Source organism: Hyperoodon ampullatus, assembly GCF_949752795.1.
Source record: "Hyperoodon ampullatus genome assembly, chromosome: 3".
In the NCBI taxonomy this organism is placed as follows: Eukaryota; Metazoa; Chordata; class Mammalia; order Artiodactyla; family Ziphiidae; genus Hyperoodon; species Hyperoodon ampullatus.
The window spans coordinates 164,855,114-164,878,449 of NC_136916.1; the positions used below are offsets into that span (position 1 = coordinate 164,855,114).

At 42.7% G+C, this 23,336-nt stretch overlaps 1 protein-coding gene across 2 annotated transcripts in view; it reads right to left on the bottom strand.

Annotated features, from left to right (window-relative positions):
* Positions 1 to 23,336, bottom strand: part of KCNK10 (potassium two pore domain channel subfamily K member 10) — a gene marked incomplete at both ends in the record, with an annotated part of 147,672 nt that overhangs the window by 46,567 nt on the left and 77,769 nt on the right. For both annotated transcript variants that reach the window (XM_079699504.1, XM_079699503.1), the window contains one exon: positions 9,218 to 9,335. In XM_079699504.1, coding sequence (XP_079555630.1) covers positions 9,218 to 9,335 — 118 coding nt within the window. The remainder of the gene's footprint in view (positions 1 to 9,217; positions 9,336 to 23,336) is intronic.

Below are 23,336 nucleotides of genomic sequence, written 5' to 3' on the forward strand. Positions count from 1 at the left end.
AGCGAGCTTGGACTTGATAACAAAATCAGTCTTTAAATATATTTCAGGCCATCAGTTCACATCGGACATAAAGTAACTGCTGTTCTTGAGTAATGCTGTATTTTTTGTGTGTGTGTATGTGTGTGTGTGTGTATCTGTGTCCCCTGCCTCTGATGAACTATATGGAAAGATGGTTCTCCAGTTTGACCCTCAACCCTGTTACTCTGAGAAAATTCCAAAAGTTACATTTTAGAGCTTTGCTCTAAACAGTAAACAACAAGAGGGCCACATTCCTGGATTTTTGCCTCTTTTTGTACTGGGTCTGCTAGACTTCCCTGCCCATCCTTCCAGAAGGCTTGATAGAACTTTGAAGTAAGGTATAACAGTGGCTCTAGAACTCGAGACTGCAGGGATACCTGTTCTGATTCTTCCACTTACTAACTCTCAGATCTTGGGCAATTTACCTTTCTGCCTCGCTTTCCGTGACTGAATGATGGAGCTATTAATAGCACCTACCTTATAGCTTAAAGAGTTACATGTGAAGCATGAGTAACCTGTGGAGATTAAATACATGTGAAGCATGATGCAAAGAATAAGCCCTCAGTAAGGATCCACTATTATCATCTTGCCTCAGGTTTTCTGTGGGAAGGAATCGTTTCTAAGCTACGGGTCTCCAGGAAAATTAAGCCCCAGGAGAAAACAGGGTTGGTTCCTGTTTTCCCTCCGGAAACGCCACTGTTCTCCTACAGCACCAGGACAAAAGACAAAATGCCTGTGCCCCAGGCTGGGCTGACTCAACGGCTTGGGTGGGCCCACAGCTGGCTTTGGGGTGTGGGTATGCATGGGGCAGCAAAGGCTGGGAAGTGAGAGGCAGCTGTTCAGGAAGAACTAGCCCAGGACATTAGAGCTGGATTTCATAAAGCAGAAGAAGTCCCAGGAGCTCCTCCACCAACTGGCTTCTGGTGACTTTTGGCAGGAGATGACCAGCCCAGAGAGAACATTCTGTGGTGAATGAGAAGGACCAAGGCAGTGCTTAGCTCTGGTCACCCCGGGCTAGAAAACAGCCCAAGCCCTTTCCAAAGAGAAAGCTGGTGTTTCAAGAGGACTCAGGCCTGAGTAGTGCACATGAAACTCTTCCATTTACTGTTTACATGCCAAAGTCAAATCTTGGGCAAACCATGTGCTATTCAGCTCTGGTATTTGGTTTACAGTACATGTTCTCAAAGCCTACTGTCTGTGCATTTATGGGCGTGTGGCCTGTGCAGTCACACGGAGCCCCACACTTAGAAGGGCCCCATGCTTGGTTTAATGCTCTGCCCTTGCCATTTTGTCCTTCTTAATCTTTTTTTTTTTTTTTAGAAAAAGACTGAATTTTCATTTTGCACTGGGCCTTGTGCCTTATGTAGCTGGTCCTGGTGAATAAAGCTAGGCTCCATGGCTTACTGACCTTGAGATACTGAACAAGCTACTTGACATCCTTGGGTCTCAGTCTTCTCATTAGTAAAATAAGGCAAATAAGAGTACCTACCTCATGCAGTTAACGTGAAACTAAGTGAGATAACGTATGTGGAGCACAGTTCCTGGCACCTAGTAAGCACCGAGTAAGTGTTAGCCGCAGTGACAGCTATTCCCAAAGCCATGGGCTAAACATCCAATCCAAGTGCTAGGCAAGTAGAAATAGCTGCCTCGGTACCTTGGCAAGTACAGTTCTTAACTGAGGCCACCAGGCAAGGAACACAGTTACTGACTACCGTCTGGGACCTGATGAGGGGCTCTCTAGGATATGGGTAGAGCCAAGTGACTTAATCCAAAAATGCCTCAAATGGGGAATTTCCTGGCAGTCCAGCAGTTAAGACTCTGCACTTACACTGCAGGGGGCATGGGTTCCATCCCTGATCGGGGAAATAAGATCCCACATGCCATGCAGTGTGGCCAAGACAAAAAAAAAAAAAAAAGTGCCTCCAAGACGAAATCTAATTGCATTCCATAGCTGTTGGTGAGAACTCAATCATTTTCTGCCCTTCCACAAGTGATGGTTTGTGGGAAAGAATCTGCACACAGGAGTATCATTCCTCCAGCTTAGAAAAACTAGGTGCTGGAGACCCACCAGCAGAGTCAACAATTGAGGCAGGTGGGACCTTCTCACATAAGAATTAGTTACTGAGAAAGGGAACAGGGTGCACAGTGACCTCAACAAAGACAGCAGTCTAGTCTTCTGGCATGGCTCCTGGTTTGGAGAAGAGCCTGAGTGTTCTCCCTTTTGCCATACACTTGTAGATCTTTCTGTATATCTGAGCACAAGAAAAACTTACTTAAAAAAAAAAAGAAGCTTTGATATTTTCATATAAAAGGGACCTCTGATACTGAGTAATAGCACTGCTTTTCAGGAAAAGACTATTATTCCTAAGATCTCTCTAACACATTCTAAATAATGAGCACATTTTTGTGTGTCTGAATAGTACATAGTACATAGTACTCAAGAGAGTCTTTCTGGAGAGCAATTTGGCAAGCCTTTAAAAGGTCCAGGCCCTTTGACACAGCAAGCCCTGGGGGATCTTTCCAAGGAAACAGCCAGAGATGAAGATCACCATTCATGAACAAAGATTTTCATCGTGATGTTACACTATCACATAAGTAAAAACTGAGTAAGACTCCAACAACATGTGATGACAGCATTGATAGTAGAGCCAATGGAACCCATCAAAGCTTATGTTTTTTCAAAGAACCTTAGTAATATGGGAAAATGTTTACCGAATTATGTCACACATTATGCGAAACCAAGCAAGCATGCTAATGTATGCTTATTTCACAAATAATGAAAACGTTCCTCAGCTCCAGCTGCTCTACTGCCTGTGTCCTAAATGATGGAAAATTTCTCAGCAAGAACGGGAAGAATTAGCAGGCTCTTAGTTTTCTTATAAGCCTTGCTACCACTTGTGATGAATGAATTTATCACTAAATAACTGGGGAAAAAACCTTATTTCCTCACTTCATTATTCTTACTAACATTGTACTTATGTTTTCTTTAGAATTCTCTATGGTATGACTCTCTAAAGACCCTCCGCCCTGGAGCCAAAATTTAGCCAGCTAAATGGTGTTCAACTCACAACACATTATTTTTCAATTAAGACAAAGTAAAAGAGAAAATAGCATTTTCTCCATTGAATAGTAAAGGACCCAATCTCTAACATTAACACTGAGCCATGATACTGAAGTGGACTTGTGGTTTGGGTTGGGTTTTATTTTTGTTTGTTTTTGCTTTACGCTTGTTTTGTAGTAGTTTCCTGTTCAGCCTCCACCTTCTTTCATATTTTGGGAAAGGTCTCTGTCCTTTGCCCAGATATGACACAGTGTCCTGCCTCTCACTATAGAGGCAACAGCATCCCAGGTTGCCAGGACACCAGCATATGAACTTAGGGGCTTACCTAATAGGAAGCTCTAAGACTTTAAATCAAGAGCAAGTAGCCCAAAGAAGGTGGGGGATGGCAGCTGCAGTGGCCAGCAGGGTCAGGCACTGGCTGAGGTCAGAGGATACTTACTGGACCTCTGTGATCTCTGAGCCATAAGTGTGCATTGGTTAGAATTTTTCAGACTTAGGCGTGATAAAACCCAATGCACACTCACTTAAGAAAAAAGAGAAATGCTCAGACCCCAGTAAATAGCAGGATATTTAACATTTATTTCTTAATTCTTCATGTGTTTCTTCATTCCAAGCTCAAAGGATGCAAGCTGGACCCTGCTTATCACTCCTCTTTTGTTACTCTGCTTCTTTAGTGTTAGCTGAATTCTAGGCAGAAAAACCCTCAAGGGACGAAAATGAATGGTAGGGTCCCAGGCTTATCCTTTTCCCAATTTACATCCAGTAAGAAAGAGAAGTCACTTCCTCCAAAGCTCAAGCAAAAGCCCAGGAATTGACTTGCTTATCGGCCTAATCCAGATCTCATGTCTGTCTCTGAACTCAGGGCTGTGGCCACGCACATGCAAGGCACTGGATTTCTTTTTTTTATGGTTCTAATCTAATGTTAATTCACATTGTCTAATTTAAGTATAGTTGATTTATAATGTTGTGCTAATTTCTGCTGTACAGCAAAGTGATTCAGTTATATATATATATATTTATATATACACACACATTCTTTTTGTTATATTCTTTTCCATTATTGTTTATCATAGGATATTGAATATAGTTCCCTATGCTATACAGAAGGACCTTGCTGCTTATCCATTCTATATGTAATAGCTTGTATCTACTAACCCCAAATATCCAGTCCATCCCTGCCCCACCCCCTTCCCCCTTGGCAACCACAAGTCTGTTCTCTATGTCTGTGAGTCTGTTTCTGTTTTGTAGAAAGGTTCACATGTGTCATGTATTAGATTCCACATGTAAGTGACTTCATATGGTATTTGTCCTTCTGTTTCAGACTTACTTCACTTAGTATGACAATCTCTAGGTCCATCCATGTTGCTGCATTATTTCATACTTTTTTATTGCTGAGTAGTATTCTGTTGTATATATGTATCACATCTTCCTCATCCATTCATCTGACAATGGACAGTTAGGTTGCTTCCATGTCTTGGTTATTGTAAACAAGAGGCACTGGATTTCTTAGTCTAGACAAGATGATTCTTCCCCTGTGGCCTGGGGGCCAAGTGTGGGGAAGGGGACCATTAGGGAAATGGTTATCAGGACAAGAGTGAGTAAGTGAATGGGTGTCAAGCAGCAGAAACTGAGTCATTTGCACAAACTCAAAGATTCCAGTGTAAGCACATTAAAAAGGGCAGAAGATGTTACACGTCAAATGTTCCTCATTAGGCAGATGCAACCACCATTCCTCAGTTACATAATGTCATGTGGGTCAATGAACACAGTTGTTCAATAAACCAAGCCCTTGGGATCTTACTGAGTTAACACGATAAATGGGTGCACATCCCAAAGTAGCTATAGTGTTTTTCAGTGCATCATATAGGCCACTGATTTAGCCATTTTATAAAAATAAGAATATTAGAATTTTCTTTTTTGTTTAATATACACTAATGTCTCATGTGTCCAATAGTGGGCACTGGAGTGCACTTTCCAAAATGTACTTCTTGAAGTGGCCTAGACTTTCTCAATTTCAATTATTTTACTATAAATCCCCCTAAAACACATGACACATTTCCCCATCTTAATAACCAGACCATTGAACACAATCTAACCTGACATTGGTCTTCTCTGATCTACTACAGTGATGCTCTCGGGGGATGTTGAGGTGTATAGCACTTTTTGCCATTACACCAAATGGTGCCATATCATCCTGCTTCCTTTGTTGGATGCTGTGGGATTGAGGACAAATATGACCTAATCTGGTCTGGAGTGTCTGAAAGGTTTCTAGGCCCTAGACTCACTAGTGTAATGCACACCTCTACTACTTCTAACAGTTGATCTTAATGTATTTGCAGACTTGCAAGCGTGAACCTAGTACATCACATGATTAAGAGACTTTCTAAAAAAGGAATGACAATCCTCTCTCACTCTAGTTTTCTTACTGCACATAACTTTCTTGATTGCACCGATGTAAAAATAACACAGGTCCTAAAGAGGAGGTCTATAACCATAAACAAAAACCTGTGCCTCTAAACAACGCTTAGCTTCTGAAACTTGTGCCAATAGGAAGTCAATCGTCAAAGATGCATCCCCCAAAAAGGCATACTCTCCAACACCAAAAAGTAAGGGAGAGGGCTTCCCTGGTGGCGCAGTGGTTGAGAGTCCGCCTGCTGATGCAGGGGATACGGGTTCGTGCCCCGGTCCGGGAAGATCCCACATGCCGCAGAGCGGCTGGGCCCGTGAGCCATGGCCACTGAGCCTGCGGGTCCGGAGCCTGTGCTCCACAACGGGAGAGGCCACAACAGTAAGAGGTCTGCGTACCGCAAAAAAATAAAATAAAATAAAATAAGGGAGAGGGAAAAACCTCCCAGAAGGCAAAGCTGGGCCTCAGAGAGCTATGAGGTTTGAGAGATTTGAGCTATGAGAGAGATTTCCTCCTAAAGGGTATAAACAAATGTTAATGAAGGAATCCTCCCACTTGGAGGGCAGAAGAGCCTCCCACTGTCTGTCCAACATTGCTGTGAACCGGTGACTGTTGTGTGTCTCCCATTGTTCTGAATGAGAATTTTTATTGTAGTGTGACTTCACTACTTCACTAGTAAATGAGGCAGATAACTCTCAAACTCATTTTCAGCAGAGCTGGGAGAGGGATGCAATCTACAGATTCCACCATATATGTAAGGATTACCAAAAGAAGATGAGATTGCACAGAAGCAATATGGGAAAATAATACAGAGAAGAAGTACAGAGAATGATGAGAGGGTCCATAGGTGGCAAATCTCAGAAAGTGCCAGCAAAAATCCAGTTATGAAAGTGAGCGTCTCACCTTGAACTTCAAAAACTATACCCCTATATGTACCAAGTATGGAATGTAGGGTGAAGAGGGAGAGCAGCAGAAGCCTCCCTAAACTTGATCTGATCCAGAAAAACAGAAGAGGCAGATCTGTACAGAGAATAACGCAGATGGGCCATATTTGCAGGAAGCACTCTGTCTCTTTGACAACAGGAAAGAGGAGAGTCTTGGCATGTGCTACCAGAAAGGTTACCTGCTTCTCCCTGTTCTCCTCTCCCCAGCCCATGGAAATGTTCAGCAGAGAGCTGGTCCAGGAATATCCAGTTCTTTTGGCATCAAGTATGTGAAAAAGAAACTGGCCCAAGGACTTCCCTGGTGGCACAGTGGTTAAGAATCTGCCTGCCAATGCAGGGGACACGGGTTTGAGCTCTGGTCCGGGAAGATCCCACATGCCACGGAGCAACTAAGCCTGTGCGCCACAACTACTGAGCCTGCACTCTAGAGCCCATGAACCACAACTATTGAGCCTGCACGCCACAACTACTGAAGCCCATGCACCTAGAGCCTGTGCTCCGCAACAAGAGAATCCACCGCAATGAGAAGCCCGTGCACCGCAACGAAGAGTAGCCCCTGCTCGCCATAACTAGAGAAAGACCACACACAGCAACGAAGACCCAGCGCAGCCGAAAAAATAATAAAAAATAAAAAAGAAACTGGCCCAGCATAAATATAAAGCTTCCATTTTTTAAAAATGTGAAAGAGCAGCAAAACTTACCAGTGAATGTGAGACACTCAGCAGAAAAATGTTGCCCCAACCAGACGAAAATTGTAAACAACTATGAAGTAATCACCTCTAAGAATCATCACAGAGAAACCACAAAGATGCAAGAAATCAGGGAGGAAATGGTGAGATAACAAGTGCAGATGAAATGTGAGCTGAGCTAATAGAATGCAGGGAAAAAGTAGGAAAGAAAAAAGTCCCCTAATGATCATAAAAATGAAAACAAAATTGGAAGAAGCACATGGCAGAGTAGGCACTGTGAAAAAACAAACAAAAAAAGAAGATAATACTAGCAAGTTGAAAACCAAATTTTAAAGATAAAAAAGAGTAGAGGGAAAACACTAGACATAGAAGACAAGCAAAGAAGTGATGATAGATGTATAACTGGAATCCCCAAAGAACAGAACCAAAATCATACAGCAGAGAAAATGTTTAAAAATAGCCATCAAGAAAACTTTCCTGAAATAAAAGGGACAAAACCTGGTAGTGTTATCAGATGAAAGATAAAGAAATAATCTTTTGAGTAGCTGAGCAAAAAGATCAAGTCACTTATAAAAGGGAAAAAATTGTCTGGCATCAGGTTTCTCCACAGCAACATAAGCATTGGGAGAAAGTGGAGATCCAACAAGATCCTTAAAAAAGAACATGTGAGTCAAGGGTTTCATTTCCAGCCAAACTGCCCTTCAAGTATAAGGCTACCATTTTGAACAACACAAGAACCCAGGGAATATTGCTCCCTGGAGCCATTCTTAAGGTAACTACCTGAAGAAGAGTTTCAGCCAAGCAAGTGATGGTGACAAAAACTATAGCAAAACCATGATGAAAACCAGGGCTAGAGATGAACACCGACAATACTTAACAGTAGAACTATGACTAAAACAAATGGGAGTACCCAGGTAGCAGCACAGAATAGCAGAATGTGAAATATACACCCTGATGTTACAGAATGATACAATGAGTAACAATTGATAGTGGAAGAAGAAAAGAACTTGAGATGCTGAGTAACTTCCCTGACTGCATTATATATAATATCTGAGAGCCAAGAGTTATTAAAGTGGGCAAATCTTCTAATAGAAGCCTAAGCATATTTAATAATGTAAAAGTAAACATTAAAAGGATGGTGTCAACTAAAATTGTGTGGTGGAGAAAGAGAAGAGATATCACCCATAATAAGGAACTAATAGATACTACTTAACGAATAGAACACTAAGGTTATTATATGCAATTATAATTATAAAGTTAACCCCTATGACAATCGTTTAATCCCTATGGCAAAAATACAAAACTCCCCAAGTATAAGAAAAAAGACACACACAAAAATTGACAAAAGACAAAAATTGGTGCAGGAAGGAAGTAATCATAGCTCGCCTTATGATCAGCTGTGAAGAGGAGCATTTACCTAGCAAAATAATGCAACTATTCACATTCACTTTTGATCTAATTAAACTATACTGGAAAGGAAAGAGGACGGGAAGAGAGCCCTTCTACAGTGGGGCGGGGAGGAAAAAGAGAACTAATTCCTCATCTTCCACAACGGGAAGTCAAGAAATCATCTCTAAAATAAAATTCGGGAAGTGTAATACCAATGTGACATTGAAAGACATGGAGATGAATATCAAAATAATCATGCAAAAGAAATGAAAGGGGTTGCCCCAGGGGAGGTGAAAAAATAGGAGAGGGGCAGAGACTGCTGTTTTACATAACAAATTTTGTAGAACACAGTTTGGCTGTTTAATGTATAACTTCAATAAAAAGTACACTTTTAAAAAAAGAATTTGAGCTCAACTGAGCAATCAAAGTTCAACCGATCATTCAGAGGTTCATTTTTTACCCTAACCTTTCCATGAGGTCCTTTCAAACGAAAGTTTCCCTAGTCTTTCATTTTGAAAAATGAAATTCTTCATTCTGCTCTGCCTTTTATTGAAAGCCACCACACAAGTACTGCATTAATCTGACAGTGTTTCATCAGCCTCTTTTGAACCTCCGGCTGCCATGCATTCTATGAGGACAAAATGTTGATTTCAGTTCCATTACTCAGGAGGGCCTGCAGAGGAAAAGATACTTGCAAATACATTGATACCTATGGTGGTGATGACAGTTCCAGCAAAGAAAAAGGCACTTCCGAGGTCCCAGTGACTGCTGTTGTTAGAAGAGTTTCCTATGGGGCTTACTCCTGCGTTGTCAGCGTCAAGAGCATGCTGCAAGGAAAGTGAGAAAGCATGAGGTTCAGTGAAGAAGCTTACCAAGGGGCTTCCCTGGTGGTGCAGTGGTTAAGGATTGCCTGCCAATAAATCCAGGAAGATCTCACATGCTGCGGAGCAACTAAGCCCATGCGCCACAACTACTAAGCCCGCGTGCTGCAACTACTGAAGCCCACGTGCCTAGAGCCCGTGCTCTGCAACAAGAGAAGCCACCGCAATGAGAAGTCCACACACTGCAACGCAGAGTAGCCCCCGCTCGCCACAACAAGAGAAAGCCCGTGTACAGCAACAAAGACCCAAGGCAGCCAAAAAGAATAAATAAATAAAATAAATACGTTTTTAAGAAAAGATTTCTTTAAAAACTAATAAGAAATGAGTGAACCAACTAAAGTAATAAATGTCGGCACATGATCTTCCCAAAAGTGTGAGAAGAAAGCAATTTAAAGTAAGTTTATGAAAAAAAAAAAAGGTTACTAAGATTTCCTTGCTCAAGAACCTACAATGATCTATAAAGGACTGGTTATGTGGATGAGGGTACAGTCATAAAATGAAATACTATTGTTACAGAGAAAAGCACAGGCCCAAATGGCACCACTTGTGCTAAAGTCCATAGTATCAAACCTGCACTTAATACCTGACTTTATTGCAGTTACGACCTTCCCCAGAAATGTAATCTTTTTTTAATATTTATTCATTTCTTTTAGTGAAGTATAGTTGATTTACAATACTGTGTTAGTTTCAGGTATACAGCAAAGTGATTTAGTTATTGTTTTTCAGATTATATTCCATTATAGGTTATTACAAGATACTGAATATAGTTCCCTATATTCCCTAAATCCTTGTGCTTATCTATTTTATGTATAGTAGTTTGTATCTGTTGATCCCATACTCCTAATTTGTCCCTCCCTCCCTCTCTCTCCCCTTTGGTAACCGTAAGTTTGTGTTCTGTGTCTGTGAGTCTATTTCTGTCTTGTATATAGACTCATTTGTATTATCTTTAGATTCCACATATAAATGATATCATGTAGTATTTGTCTTTCTCTGTCTGAGTTACCTCGCTAAATATTATATTTTCTAGGTCTATCCAGAAATGTAATCTTAATCAACCAGTCTGGAATTTTCTGGTCAGCACCAATGAGGCAGCCTGTCTCATGGACCTGCTTCCTCCCCCAGAGGAAAAGAGGCAATGTGCATGATAAAACCCCTGCTATTCCTTCCCCCATCTACCCCCAAAGAAGATGTCCTGACCTAAAAAATAATCCTTTCTTTTCTTTGGATAATAGCTCCTTTGCCCCACTCTCTTCCTATAAAAACCTTCCGTTTTGTGCAACCCCTGGGAGGACCCCTCTAGCTGCTAGATGGGATGGTGCCTGATTCATAAATCATTGAGTAAAGCCCATTAGATCTTCAAATCTACTCGGTTGAATTTTGGTTTTTGTTTTAATTTTTTGGCTTTGCGGTGTGGCACGTGGGATCTTAGTTCCCCGACCAGGGATGGAACCCACGCCCCCTGCAGTGGAAGCGCCAAGTCTTAACCACTGGATCACCAGGGAAGTCCCTGAATTTTGTTTTTTAACACTATACATCCACTTGTTAAAATTAGAAAATTAGTTTTAAATTGGGGGAAAAATCCATATATAGTATGTTGCCATTTATGTAAAATTTGCAGGCACAGGATTTACCCAATCCTGGCAGAAGTTATGCAAAACGCATACATCTTGTTGTGCATATACATAGAAAGATGTCTAAAAGGACTGGCACCCAAAGTGGTCACTCCCGGGAGGCAGGGTTTCAGCTCCTTTTCACTCTCTTTTTCTGTTTTGTTGGAATGTTTTACACTGAGCTTGTTTCAGGAGTTAAGAGCTTGGCTCCTGGGTCAGACTGTCATGGTTCTGCTCATTCATCACCTCAGACCCTTGGGCAAGTTATTTTAACCTCTCTAAGCCCAAATTTCCTCATTTGCAAACTGGGGATAACAATGCCTTCCCCAAACAGAGTCGTTGTGAGGATTAAATGAGATGATTCATGTAATACGCATAGCCCAATGCCCAGCACTGTGTCAGGGTTTAACAAATAGTTGACAGTTTTGTGACTGTCATTTCACTGTCCCCCAACAAACACACACACACACACACATACACACACGGCTCCTTTTAAAAATAAATAACAATGACTCCTCACTGGCTACCAGATTTGGAATTCCATACACCTTAAAATTCCCAGTGACTTGGCCACATTGATGCTGCAACATCATCTCACACTATACTATAAAAGCCTCCAGCCCCGGGCAGGAAACTCTATGAGACATCCCCTCATACTTCTGGAATTTTGCTTTGCCCTCCCACAAAGGTGCCCACGCTTCAGGGTCTAATCTGGGCCCCATTTCTTCCAGGAGGTTCAGTTTGTACCTTGTAGCCTCCACAAAATGCCCCCGTCCAAGGACTTACGCTTCTGCACCCATACATTTAACGGGCTTTTGATCACACACTCCCTTGCTGGAAATCCTTCCCTACTCTCAGCATGCACAGAATAAGGTGGAAAATTCCTCAGCAGCCCTTCCTGAGCTCACCCTGCCAAACTCCTTCAGGCCAGGGAAGAGGGTAGGAAGAGATTTCAATCAGGTGAGCTGTGGTGAGGAAGGTAGGGGCTTCAGACGGAGGTGACAGAAATATGAGCTACTTCTAGAGTCTCCATTCCCTGGACAAAACTGTAATAACCGCATGTGAATTTTGCCAGACACAATTAAATATTGCAATGGGATTATATTCATCCTAAATAATGCCCATAAAGCTCTGTTAAAACAAGCAGACAGTGGTTGCCATAAATTAGATTACAAATGAAAAAGTCAATCATCGTTAGTAACATTTTGCCTTCATTGATCTGAGATATTTCAAACTCTTTAGACCAGGGATCAACCCTTTTCCAGAAAAGGTCAGACAGTAATTGTGGGTCACATATGGTTTCTGTTGCAAACCCCCTAGACAACTTACTGGACAAAAGAAAAAGTCTCTTTTGTTTAAGTCTTTAGTTTATTGTTTCCTGCCTCTAAGAACATGAAATATTATACTGGCCACTGTTTCTAACATAAACCCTGGCACCCCAGAATTTAAAATCCAGCGGCATGGGATGTGTCTTTGCCTGTGGTTTAAATCGGCCTAATCATCTACAAGGATCACTTATTCATCAGGGGCTATGCAATTCTCTGCTTTAGAGAAAAGACAGATGCCAAGTCCTTTCTGCTGGTAAAATATCCATTGTCACTACACTTTGAGCGCCATCAGACCAAGCCACAGGCCTTAACTAGTGTTTATAGCCTCATAGTCTATTCAGCTCTGATGGGACCACCTGGAAATAATACCTCAGGGACAGCTCCAGGCCCCAGTCGCTTAGGTAGCCACAGATCACACCATCAATACCTAATATTTACAACTTCTATGAAGCTGCAAAAAGAGTTTGGGTTCAATCAGGTCCCACTGTGCTGAGAACTACACATAAATATCCTAAGCAGACCAAGTGCTGCGTATAAAAGTACAGATTTGCAGTAAAGACAGGCAGGGATAATTACTTGCTTCATCAAAAAGTCCAAAGTAAGATTCCTTTTCAAGTTTCTTTTCTTTGAATTATGCAATTTATAAATATTTAATGTTTACATATGTAACCCTGAAGGAAAGTGTCTATCGGTTGAAAGGAAATTAACATTTGTTGAGTGTCTACATTGAGGCAGGTGTTTTAGAAGTGTTCTTCCATTTTATCCCTTCCACAACTTGTGTGTTATTCAATTTTATCCTTTCTACAACTTGCAAAAACTTACGGAATATTATCGCTCTTTTGAGATAAGGAAACAGGCTCAGGAAAGTTAAGGAACTTGCCCGAGGTCACACAGCCAGGAAGTGGAGAAGCCAGAATTCAAGTCTTGACTGGCCCAAAGCCACGGTTTTGCCCTTTCCTCTGCATATGGTACCCAGAACACACTCATCCTCCCCCACCCTATGCTCACCTCCAGACAGAGATGAGGGAGAAGTCTTGTCATCATCCAAGAATTTAGACAGAAGGGACCTCACAAGCAATCATTTCTAATTAGACTACTTCCTTGAACATGTCAATGGGGGCACCAAACTTTATTTGGCTGCTGGAGCTGGTGAGAGCTTAATAGCTCAGCATTAAATTTTAAATTAAAAATAAATAAATAAAAATGGAGAAAGGTTGATTTTATAGCCTGAAAGGGAGGGAACAGAGAAAACAGAGAGAAAGCCCCGAAAAAAGGAGGAAGAGAGGAAAGCAAAGGAGACAAAGTGTCAGTTGAGCTCAGTTACAGCAATGCCCAAGACTTCTGAAAAGCAGGTCCATCTAGTACCCAATTTTAACTTGCTTCATATGTGTGATATAAATTCCTCTCTCGCTCCCCCAAATCTTCAGTAAAGTGGGCTATACAAGCAAATGCCCTGGGGAAGTGGTTTTAAATATAAGGATTGTTATGGGCATTGTGGGCCAGAATGTGATTTAAAACCAGAAGTAAGAAGGAGAAAAATAAGGCCTCTCACAAGTCACCAACCTCTTGGTAAGACTTTAGAGGATCCCCAACCCCAGGAATGAGGTTTGATTCTATCTAGATCATATACATCAGAAAGACTCCAGCAAACAAGCAGAATTAAAATGAATTAACAAACTCAGGTTACGTACCTACAGGGCAAACCCAGTATAAACGGACTGTTATCACTTGAAACAATAGCATCATTTTTAACTCAATAGTTCTGAATGAATTCTAACATTATTAATTTTATAAAGTATTTTCTAATAATCTTAACTGTTTGAACCCAAGTAAAGCCTTTTAAAATTAAATGCATTTGCTTTTAAGTTTGTTTGTTTTTCTTTCTCTCCATTCAGGCTGCAAAAGTGAAGATAAGCCAGTCCATTAGAAGTGTCCAAGCACGTAGATAATGAAACGACGAAACTGAGCCATGTACAGTCTGGCTTAAAGGATCAGTTATAGGGTAGAGGTTCAACCAACATCAGCATCATTTTAAGCCACAATCTCAGACTTAATGAGCATCACATGTTCAGTTACACGATCAACCACTACCAAGTTCAGAGACGTCTTCTGAGGATCAAAAAGAAAAAAATTAAACTACATGTGATGTGAGAGTTTCAAGCTTCAGGAAAAACATACTATAGATAAGAGGGTCCCATTTGAAAATTTAATTCCACCCCTTTTTGAATTTCCTTTTTAGCCTGTCAGTTAGAACTTCCAGTTCCTACCCAGTAAACGATTCATAAATGAATGTTTCAATCAATAAGAAATGAGTGGGGCTTCCCTGGTGGTGCAGTGGTTAAGAATCCTCCTGCCAATGCAGGGGACACGGGTTCGAGCCCTGGTCCGGGAAGATCCCACATGCCGCAGAGCAACTAAGCCCATGAGCCACAACTACTGAGCCTGAGTTCTGCAACTTCTGAAGCCTGTGCACCTAGAGCCCGTGCTCCGCAACAAGAGAAGCCACCGCAAGGAGAAGCCCGTGCACCACAAAGAAAAGTAGCCCCTGCTCACCGCAGCTAGAGAAAAGCCCACACGCAGCAATGAAGACCCAACACAGCCAAAATAAATAAATAAATTAATTAAATAAATACGTTAAAAAAAAAGATTGCTTTAAAAAAAATAAGAAATGAGTGAACAAATGAAAGTAATAAATGTAGGCACATGATCTTCCCAGAGGTGTGAGAGGAAAGCAATTTATTTCTTTGTAATACAGACAAACATAAGAAAGTAGTCCAACACAAAGAAATATAATGATTGTCCTATTTTTTAAAAAATAAAGAACGAGGAGGAAGGGTTGGTGACAGTGGTAAGATCTAAAAGAATCTGTTTCTAACTTACTTACAAAACAGAAACAGAATCACAGATCTCGAAATCAAACTTATGGTTACCAAAGGGGAAACGTAGCAGGAAGAGATAAATGAGGAGATTGGGATTAACGTATACACACTGCTATATATAAAATAGAAAACTAACAAGGACCTACTGTATAGCACAGAGAACTATATTTGACATTCTGTAATAACCGATATGGGAAAAGAATCTGAAAAAATGGAGATATATATATATGTATATATATCTGATTCACTTCGCTGTACCCCTGAAACTAACACAACATTGTAAATCAACTATACTCCAATAAAAATAAATTTAAACATCTGCTTCTCACAGAGAGTAGAATGGAGATTGCCAGGGGCTAGAGGGTGGGGAGGGCAGATATTGGTCAAAGGGTGCAAACTTCCAGTTATAAGATGAATACGTTCTGGGGATCTAACGTATAGCATGGTGATTTCAGTTAGTAATACTGTATTATATACTTGAAGTTACTGAGAGAATAAATCTTAGATGTTCTCCCCACAAAAAAGAAATGGTAATTCTACGACATGATGGAGATGTTAGCTAATGCTATGCTGGTCATCATTTTGTAATAAATAAGTATATCAAATCAATAAGTTGTACACCTTAAACTTCCCCAATGTTATATGTTGATGATATCTCAATAAAACTGGAAAATAAATAAATAAAAGAATCTCTTTTCTTCCTGCTTCCTCTATCCTCCTTCCTCCCCTGCATTAGGACCACCAGAAAGGTATAACAGAGAAACTGCAGCCTCTCCCAAAATGAGAAGGGGATAAAGAGCCCTCGAAGACCACCCCCACCAAATTCCCCTGGTGCTGTCATCCCATGAGGCAATGCTGGGTTGCATAAATCACTGTTCCAGGCAGCACAAGATACCATCATGAGCGTTAGCGCTACTCTGGGATGAATGACGACCCACAGGAGACCACTAACTGTCTGTGGCTTTTCTCCTATGATCTGTGTACTTGGTGAGACAATCTGCTTCTCTGCTTCCTCATATGGCACCAAAAAGGAAGACAAACAAAGGTGGAGAGGTGATCACTCAGCTTGTCTGAGATTGAAGAATGCAGCCGGTTGGCACCATATACACGGACGCTAATAACCATGGCGATGGTTTGATTTACTGTCCAAACCAGGACACTTGCAGAGGGAAAAGGGCCTTGCGCACGATTATGCTTGGACTGCAGGACAGGCATAAGACAGGACGTATGATCCTTTTACTAACAGCTCACACTACGGGGACAAAAGGAAATGACCTCATCTGAGGGCACAAAGGTGGCTCTAGGTCTACAACGTTCTTAATCTCGAGAGGGCACAGTCAGCAAAGGATTTACAAAGGAGATATTTAGCCAGGGGTCGAGGCAAGAGGAGGGGGTCGTGGTGGAAAGTGGCTTCATAAATGCATTCAAAGCGGGCATACTTTCAGCCATTAATGGACAGAAGGAAAGCCACAACCCCTGGGAGACAGAGAAGGGCAACTGGCAGACCACATTCATTACAACTCACCAATGCCCCTAGTGACTCAAAACCCTGACAACAGGGTAGCAGCATCCTTCCACAGCCTCACACATTTGTTGCAGAAGGGCCTCAGGTGAGAAGTGGAAGTATGATATTAATTTGTTCGCCGCAGTTGCTTTTTATTTCTCCTGCTTCAGAAGCATTTCACATATAAATATTTCACAGCAGCAGAAGTGACCGTGCTGGGACTGGGGGCAGGGAGCGGGGCTCCTTCACGTCCAAGTCAAAGCCACATCATATACGTACTTCAGACGACAGTGGGAGGGCATCAGAGAGGAAACCTGGAGCCACCCCCAGCAAGGCACTTCTTGATTCCAAGAAGTCTTCACTTCAGTACAGAAAGAGAGAGAGTATAAGCACCTCGTATGTTCCTCTTGCAACAGAGAAAGTTCATGGATAAAGTGCAAATGTCTAGCCTGTGCAAGGTACTCAGCTTCTCTGAGCCTCAGTTTTCTCATCTATAAAATGAGGTATGCTTCCTTGCAGGGTTGCTGTCAGAATTTTTTTTAATGTATACATGACATCAGGCAGCGTGCCTTGTCATTTCATATGTGACGACGTTAATAATAACAGGAATCCTGAGTACTTAGCAGTGCATAGATTAACTCAGTTAAGCCTCGCGGTGACCTGTGAGATGGGCATCCCCATGGGACACATGAGACGGATTGAGTACCTTGCCACATCTAGTGCCCGGCAAAGCTAGCAAGTGGATACTCTTTGCATTGTCAACAGGAAGATCATCGTCCTAAATGCTAGAAAGGCAGCTTCTCTCTGTGTTCTTCTTTCTCCCCATCTCAGACCCTCTTAGCCCAGCTCCCTGCCTCTGGAGAGCAGGCTGGCTCCCCCCTAGGCTGGGACACCCCAAGTGTCTACAAGAGGTCAAGGGAGAGGGCGACTGATGTGCACAGGTCCTCACCTCCCACCCAGGCAGATCAGTGTGGCAGTCAGGCCTGTGCTGGCCCGAGTGGACCAGCCAGTCTAACAGACTCACCACCACAGAGTCTCCCACAAATAAACGCTCACAAAAACCAGGCCAGGCCATAAAAAGGCAAAAAGAGAGGCACCTTCAGTGCTATGGGGGATATGGTGATGGTGTTTATTTTCCTGCTGCCCTAAGTATCTAACTGTGTGCAAATATTAGCCTTTCCTCTGTCCCGGGGATTCAGGCAGCAGGCTTTCATCGGTGCTTTACGACCTGGTTATAAATGTAAAGTGAAGGTCACCTGCAGATTGGACAGCGTGAGTGGAGAATTTGTTTGAAGAATAAGATAGAGAAACCCAAGATGAGCTAGATGGCACATCCAGAGCCTATGGTCTGAGGAAGCTAGCTTTCCTTGCTACCACTAGTTAATTCTTTGGGGAGAAAATGTTCTAAAACTCAGTTCCTTAGCACCTGGGTATACACTAATGACTCATGTAGCCAAACATTGTCATATGGGACCAACCCATACTGGCAGGAGACCTTCTACCTTCGAAATTGTGCCTCACCACGTAGAATTAGTTTTCTCTGTCTCTTTGACTACATGGAAGGATGAAATAAGAGACATTTTAACGCATCAAGTCCACTAAGGAAGCAGAGATATATGTGTGTGCTCTGATAAGATCAATAAACTTTCAGACTAACCAACTGCCGTCCTTTCATCTCAGGTTGGACTCAGCCTCTACAGGTTGAAAAACAAATCTGCCAAGTGATGCTGAAAAATCATCTTGGTCCTGAGGAGAATGCTTGATGTATGCACTGCTCTCTCTGTACTTCAGATTATTCCTATCAAAGATGAGTCTATCCAATTTCTGGGGAAAAAAAATTTTTTTTTTTTACTGGGCTACAAAAGCAGCTGCAGGGGCTTCCCTGGTGGCGCAGTGGTTGAGAGTCCGCCTGCCGATGCAGGGGACACGGGTTCGTGCCCCGGTCCGGGAAGATCCCACATGCCGCGGACCAGCTGGGCCCATGAGCCATGGCTGCTGAGCCTGCACGTCGGGAGCCTGTGCTCCGCAACGGGAGATGCCACAATAGTGAGAGGTCCGCGTACCGCAAAAAAAAAAAAAAGCAGCTCCAGGAATTCTGATTCACTGCCATGTGAGCTAAACCCAAGATGACTATTCCTTCCATCGTCACTGCATTGGAGAGAGCTTGAAACTTAACAGATGATTAATAACATCATGAAAACGAAATGCTTCTGCTATCTTGTTTTCATTGTAGCTTTTCACTTGGACTCTTTCTTACTTTTGAGTGCTGGATATTAATCCCAAATTAATATTTCATTTCCTGTGCCCCTTAGAAAATGATTCTGCACCTTCTACCAGCAACTCAGCTCTCTCTCCAGTTTGCAAACCTTTTTTCTAACGCTCATCTGTTATGTCACTTTCTTCCACCTGAAAAAGGACAATATAGGGAAGTAGGAATTTGTACGTCCGATCCTCATTTTTCAAAGAACAAAAGGTTAAACCCTCCCTTCCTCAGTAAGGCTAACCCTCATCCACAAGCTTTCCGTCTCTTCCGCCCATTTCTACCAAGAATGAAGAGAAAATACATGTTCTCAGTAGATACGGATAAGCGACTCTCGACTGCAGACCTGAATGATACATCGTGTACTGTGGTTTTAAATAGAATCTGTTGGCCCAGTTCAACACCTTATGTGAAGATGCAAAGCCATGTCCCCCTAGAGCACAACCAACAGATAATTATTATTCTCTGTAGTCTTCTCACAGGAGAATGAAGGTCCTTCTGGGGGTCCCACAGATTGAGTCAGAGACTCCTGCTCCGTGAATAAGGGCCTGAGTGTTTCCTTGTCTTCTGGCACCAGTCACACTGGACTTTAACTACCCAAGCCATGTCGGTCTCCCCCAGCAGGAGTAGACCATCTTGGTGAAAAAGCGTGACTTCTGGAGCCAGGCTGCCTGTGTCCAGATCCCAGTTCTACCTGTCACCTAAGCTTGGGCAAATTATCTAACTTCTCTGTTCCCCAGCTGCTTACCCTTACCTCGAAGGATCATTGTAAAGACTAAATAACTTAATAAACATGAAGCATTTAGAGCTGTGCCTAGCCACAGTAAATACCGTGTAAGTGAGCTAGTAAGACAATGGATTCTGGAGGACAGGGAGTAGACATCTTGCATCATTTTTTATTTTATTTTTCAAATCATCAGTCTAACACAGCACCTGCTTCAAGACAGGCATTCAGCAAATATTAGTTATTAAAATGAATACAGGGGCTTCCCTGGTGGCTCAGTGGTTGAGAGTCCACCTGCCAATGCAGGGAACGCGGGTTCATGTCCCAGTCCGGGAAGATCCCACATGCCGCGGAGCAGCTGGGCCCGTGAGCCATGGCCGCTGAGCCTGCACGTCCAGAGCCTGTGCTCCGCAACAGGAGAGGCCACAACAGTGAGAGGCCCACGTACCACACAAAAAAAATAAAAACATAAAAAATAAAATGAATACAACTGATTATGAGTAATGAAAATAATTGTACAAGGCACACACCACAAAAACCTTGTTAAAATAACGAGTCACAGATGTAGAAAACAAATGTATGGTTACCAAGGGGGGAAAACTGGGGGAAGGGATAAATTGGGAGATTGGGATTGACATATACACACTATTATATATAAAATAAGTAACTAAGAAGGACCTATTGTATAGCACAGGGAACTCTACTCAATACTCTGTAATGGCCTATATGGGAAAAGAATCTAAAAAAGAGTGGATATATGTATATGTGTAACTGATTCACTTTGCTGTATACCTGAAACTAACACAACATTGTGAATCAACTATACGCCAATAAAACTTTTAAAAATAAAAAAATAAATCTTGTTAAATGACATTTTTGCTTCACCTTCAATGAGGAGCAAACACATTCACATTTGTAGATAAATGTGGACACCGACACTGTAGCATTCATTTCTGGATTTTGTTTTATTTTTATGAGAGTTTTTTAAGAACACTGACTTCTCATTTGCAAATTCATTTTTCTAGTGTCATGCCAATTGCCATTAGTTCTTTAATTTCTGGCTTAAAAGCTTTAGATCTTCTTCCCTAAACAGTGATGGAATCAACAACCCCAGGGATAAAAACAATAATAATAATGAAGTGTAAGCCTGTAGAGACAGGCCAGGGGCTGCAAGCCCGATCTTGCACACATTGAACAATCTTCTGCATGACCACTTCACTGAAGAAAGGGCAGTGCCTCTGACTTCAGGGCAATAGCCAGGGGAGTTGCTTCAACTTGCCAGAGCTGCATCTTTGGGCACAAAGATGCCGATCCTGCGCTCACCAGAGGTCACCTGCTGCCTCGGCTGCGGTCCAAACTTCCTGCACAAAAGGCTGCTTGGAGGAAGGGAGGGCTCAGGGCAGGGAAGAAGGCTCATCTGGCTTTGCACTCACTCACAGCAAGGATTTCCACTCGCTGCTGAATGGATGTCTCAGGCACCATCCTTTCCTTAAAATCATTACATTCCCAAATATGTAAAACTTTGGGGCTATGGACACCAAGGGAATCTGCTCATGCATAAAGAACATGGAAGAAGTACTCTTGACAACCAGACCGAGAGGAAAGGTCTTCTAGAGCACAGAAACAAAATCACTTTCTGCTTTGCTTCTGTGAAGGTTCTAAATGAAAGGGGAGTTCCCTGGTGGTCCAGTGGTTAGGACTCAGCACTTTCACTGCCATGGCCTGGGTTCAATCCCTGGTCAGGGAACTAAAATCCTGCAAGCCTCAGGCGCAGCCAAAATAAAATAAAATAAATAAACGAAGGACTCTTGGTCTCCAAAACAGATATACAAGCACCATTCATTCATTTCTCAAACTGTAAGCAACTTCTACGGGCCACCCACTGTGCCAGGCATCAGGGATATAAGGATAAAAGACACAGACTCAACCTCAAAAAGCTCACAATCCTGGGAAAGAGACAGGTGAGAAAATGATGACTAGCTAATAGAGTCTAATAAGCATAGAGGCAACTGTGAGTGTTTGATGCTACCAGGCCAAGCAGGTAGCATGGAGGGTCCACAAAGGCTTCTTCCAGGCCTTGAATTTTGGCACCTCTGAGGATAAATCAGTTCAGAAATCCAGAGCATAACAGTTAGCAAAGTGCCATAGTTGGCACTCCATAAATGTTTAGTTGATGAATGGATGAACGTATGACTAAAACCCAGCTCATAACTACCACTGCTCTACTCTGGGTTTCTATGAGGGACCAAAATGGCAATGGACTGACTGATCGGATCACGTCACCCTGCTGCTTGAAACAGCCAGAGCTTCCCAGTGCTCTTAGGATAACATCCAACATCAGGCCCTGCAGGGTGTTGCCCCTGCCTGTCTCCAACCTAAATGCCTACGAATCTCCCCTTGTTAATGGACCTCCGGCCACCTACACTCCCCTTCTCTCAAGTTCCCAGACATCCCGGCTTCCTTCCACCCACAGGGGCCTGACAGCTCCCTCCGCCCAGAACCCCTGTCCTACTAATCAGGTCTGCTCACGTGCCTCACAGCTCTAGTTCCCCCACCCCTTTGCAGCATTCATCTGGTTTTATTTACACTTATGTCTGTGATTATATGCATAAGGTTTGCCTCTCCCACTACCAATCAGTAGGGTGACCATATAATTTATCTTTCAAACCACGTTTGAGAGGAAAAGGGCCACTGTTCACAAATATTCCAGATCCACAAAAGCTGGGATGTTTGCCCATCCTAGCTATAACGCTCCAAGAGGTCGGGACCATGTCTGCCTTTTATTCACCATCATGGCCCCAGTACTTAGCACTGAGTAAATCAGTAAATTTGTCAAATTAATAAACGAATGAGGGAGTGAGTAAGCAGGATAGTGAGGGAGTGAGTAAGCAGGAGAGTGAGGGAGTGATCTGAGGTTTGGCAGAAGAGAATGGTAAATGTCACAGCCTTGGGAAATGTGCATGGGTCACGCACATTAACCAACATCTTCTGCTTGTGGGGAGAAAGCTTGACAGCTCAAGATCTCTGGCCTTCCCTTTATCTGCAGAATAGCAGCTTTGGTCACCATGACAACATCAAAGGTCCATGCCCAGGACCACAGCATTGTACCCAGTCCTCTCCTGCATCCGCCCATGTCTCAAATTAACTCCTCCGCCACCAGTGAAGTGAGTCACTATACCAGAGGCCCACAGTTCAGCACCTGGCCCTGGCACGGATGCTCTCTGTATGCTGGGAGGGTTAAAAATCCAGGCGAGAAGGAGAACGGGGATCTGTGTCAGAAAGCAAGCACTGACTCTCAGGAAGGAGCTTTCCCATCCTGTGGTTTAAGTGGATTTTCCCTTAGGAGGAATTTGTCCTGATACAATTACACACTCTCCAGCCCCATTGTGTCGAGCCAGGGATAGAGCCTGATGAAGAGACCATGGGCTCTGGAGTGGGAAAATCCAGATTCCAGGCCCACTTTTGCCACTAGCTGGTTGCGAGGACCTAACCGGGGCACCTAGCCTTGGTAAATGGGGACAGTAACAGCGGCTACCACTTGGAATAATGGGGAGTGAAAATGAGGCTCAGGAACACATGTAAACTGCTTGGCCCCAAGCCTGCACCCAGTCAGGACTTAATCAGTGGTGTCAAACAGTATCC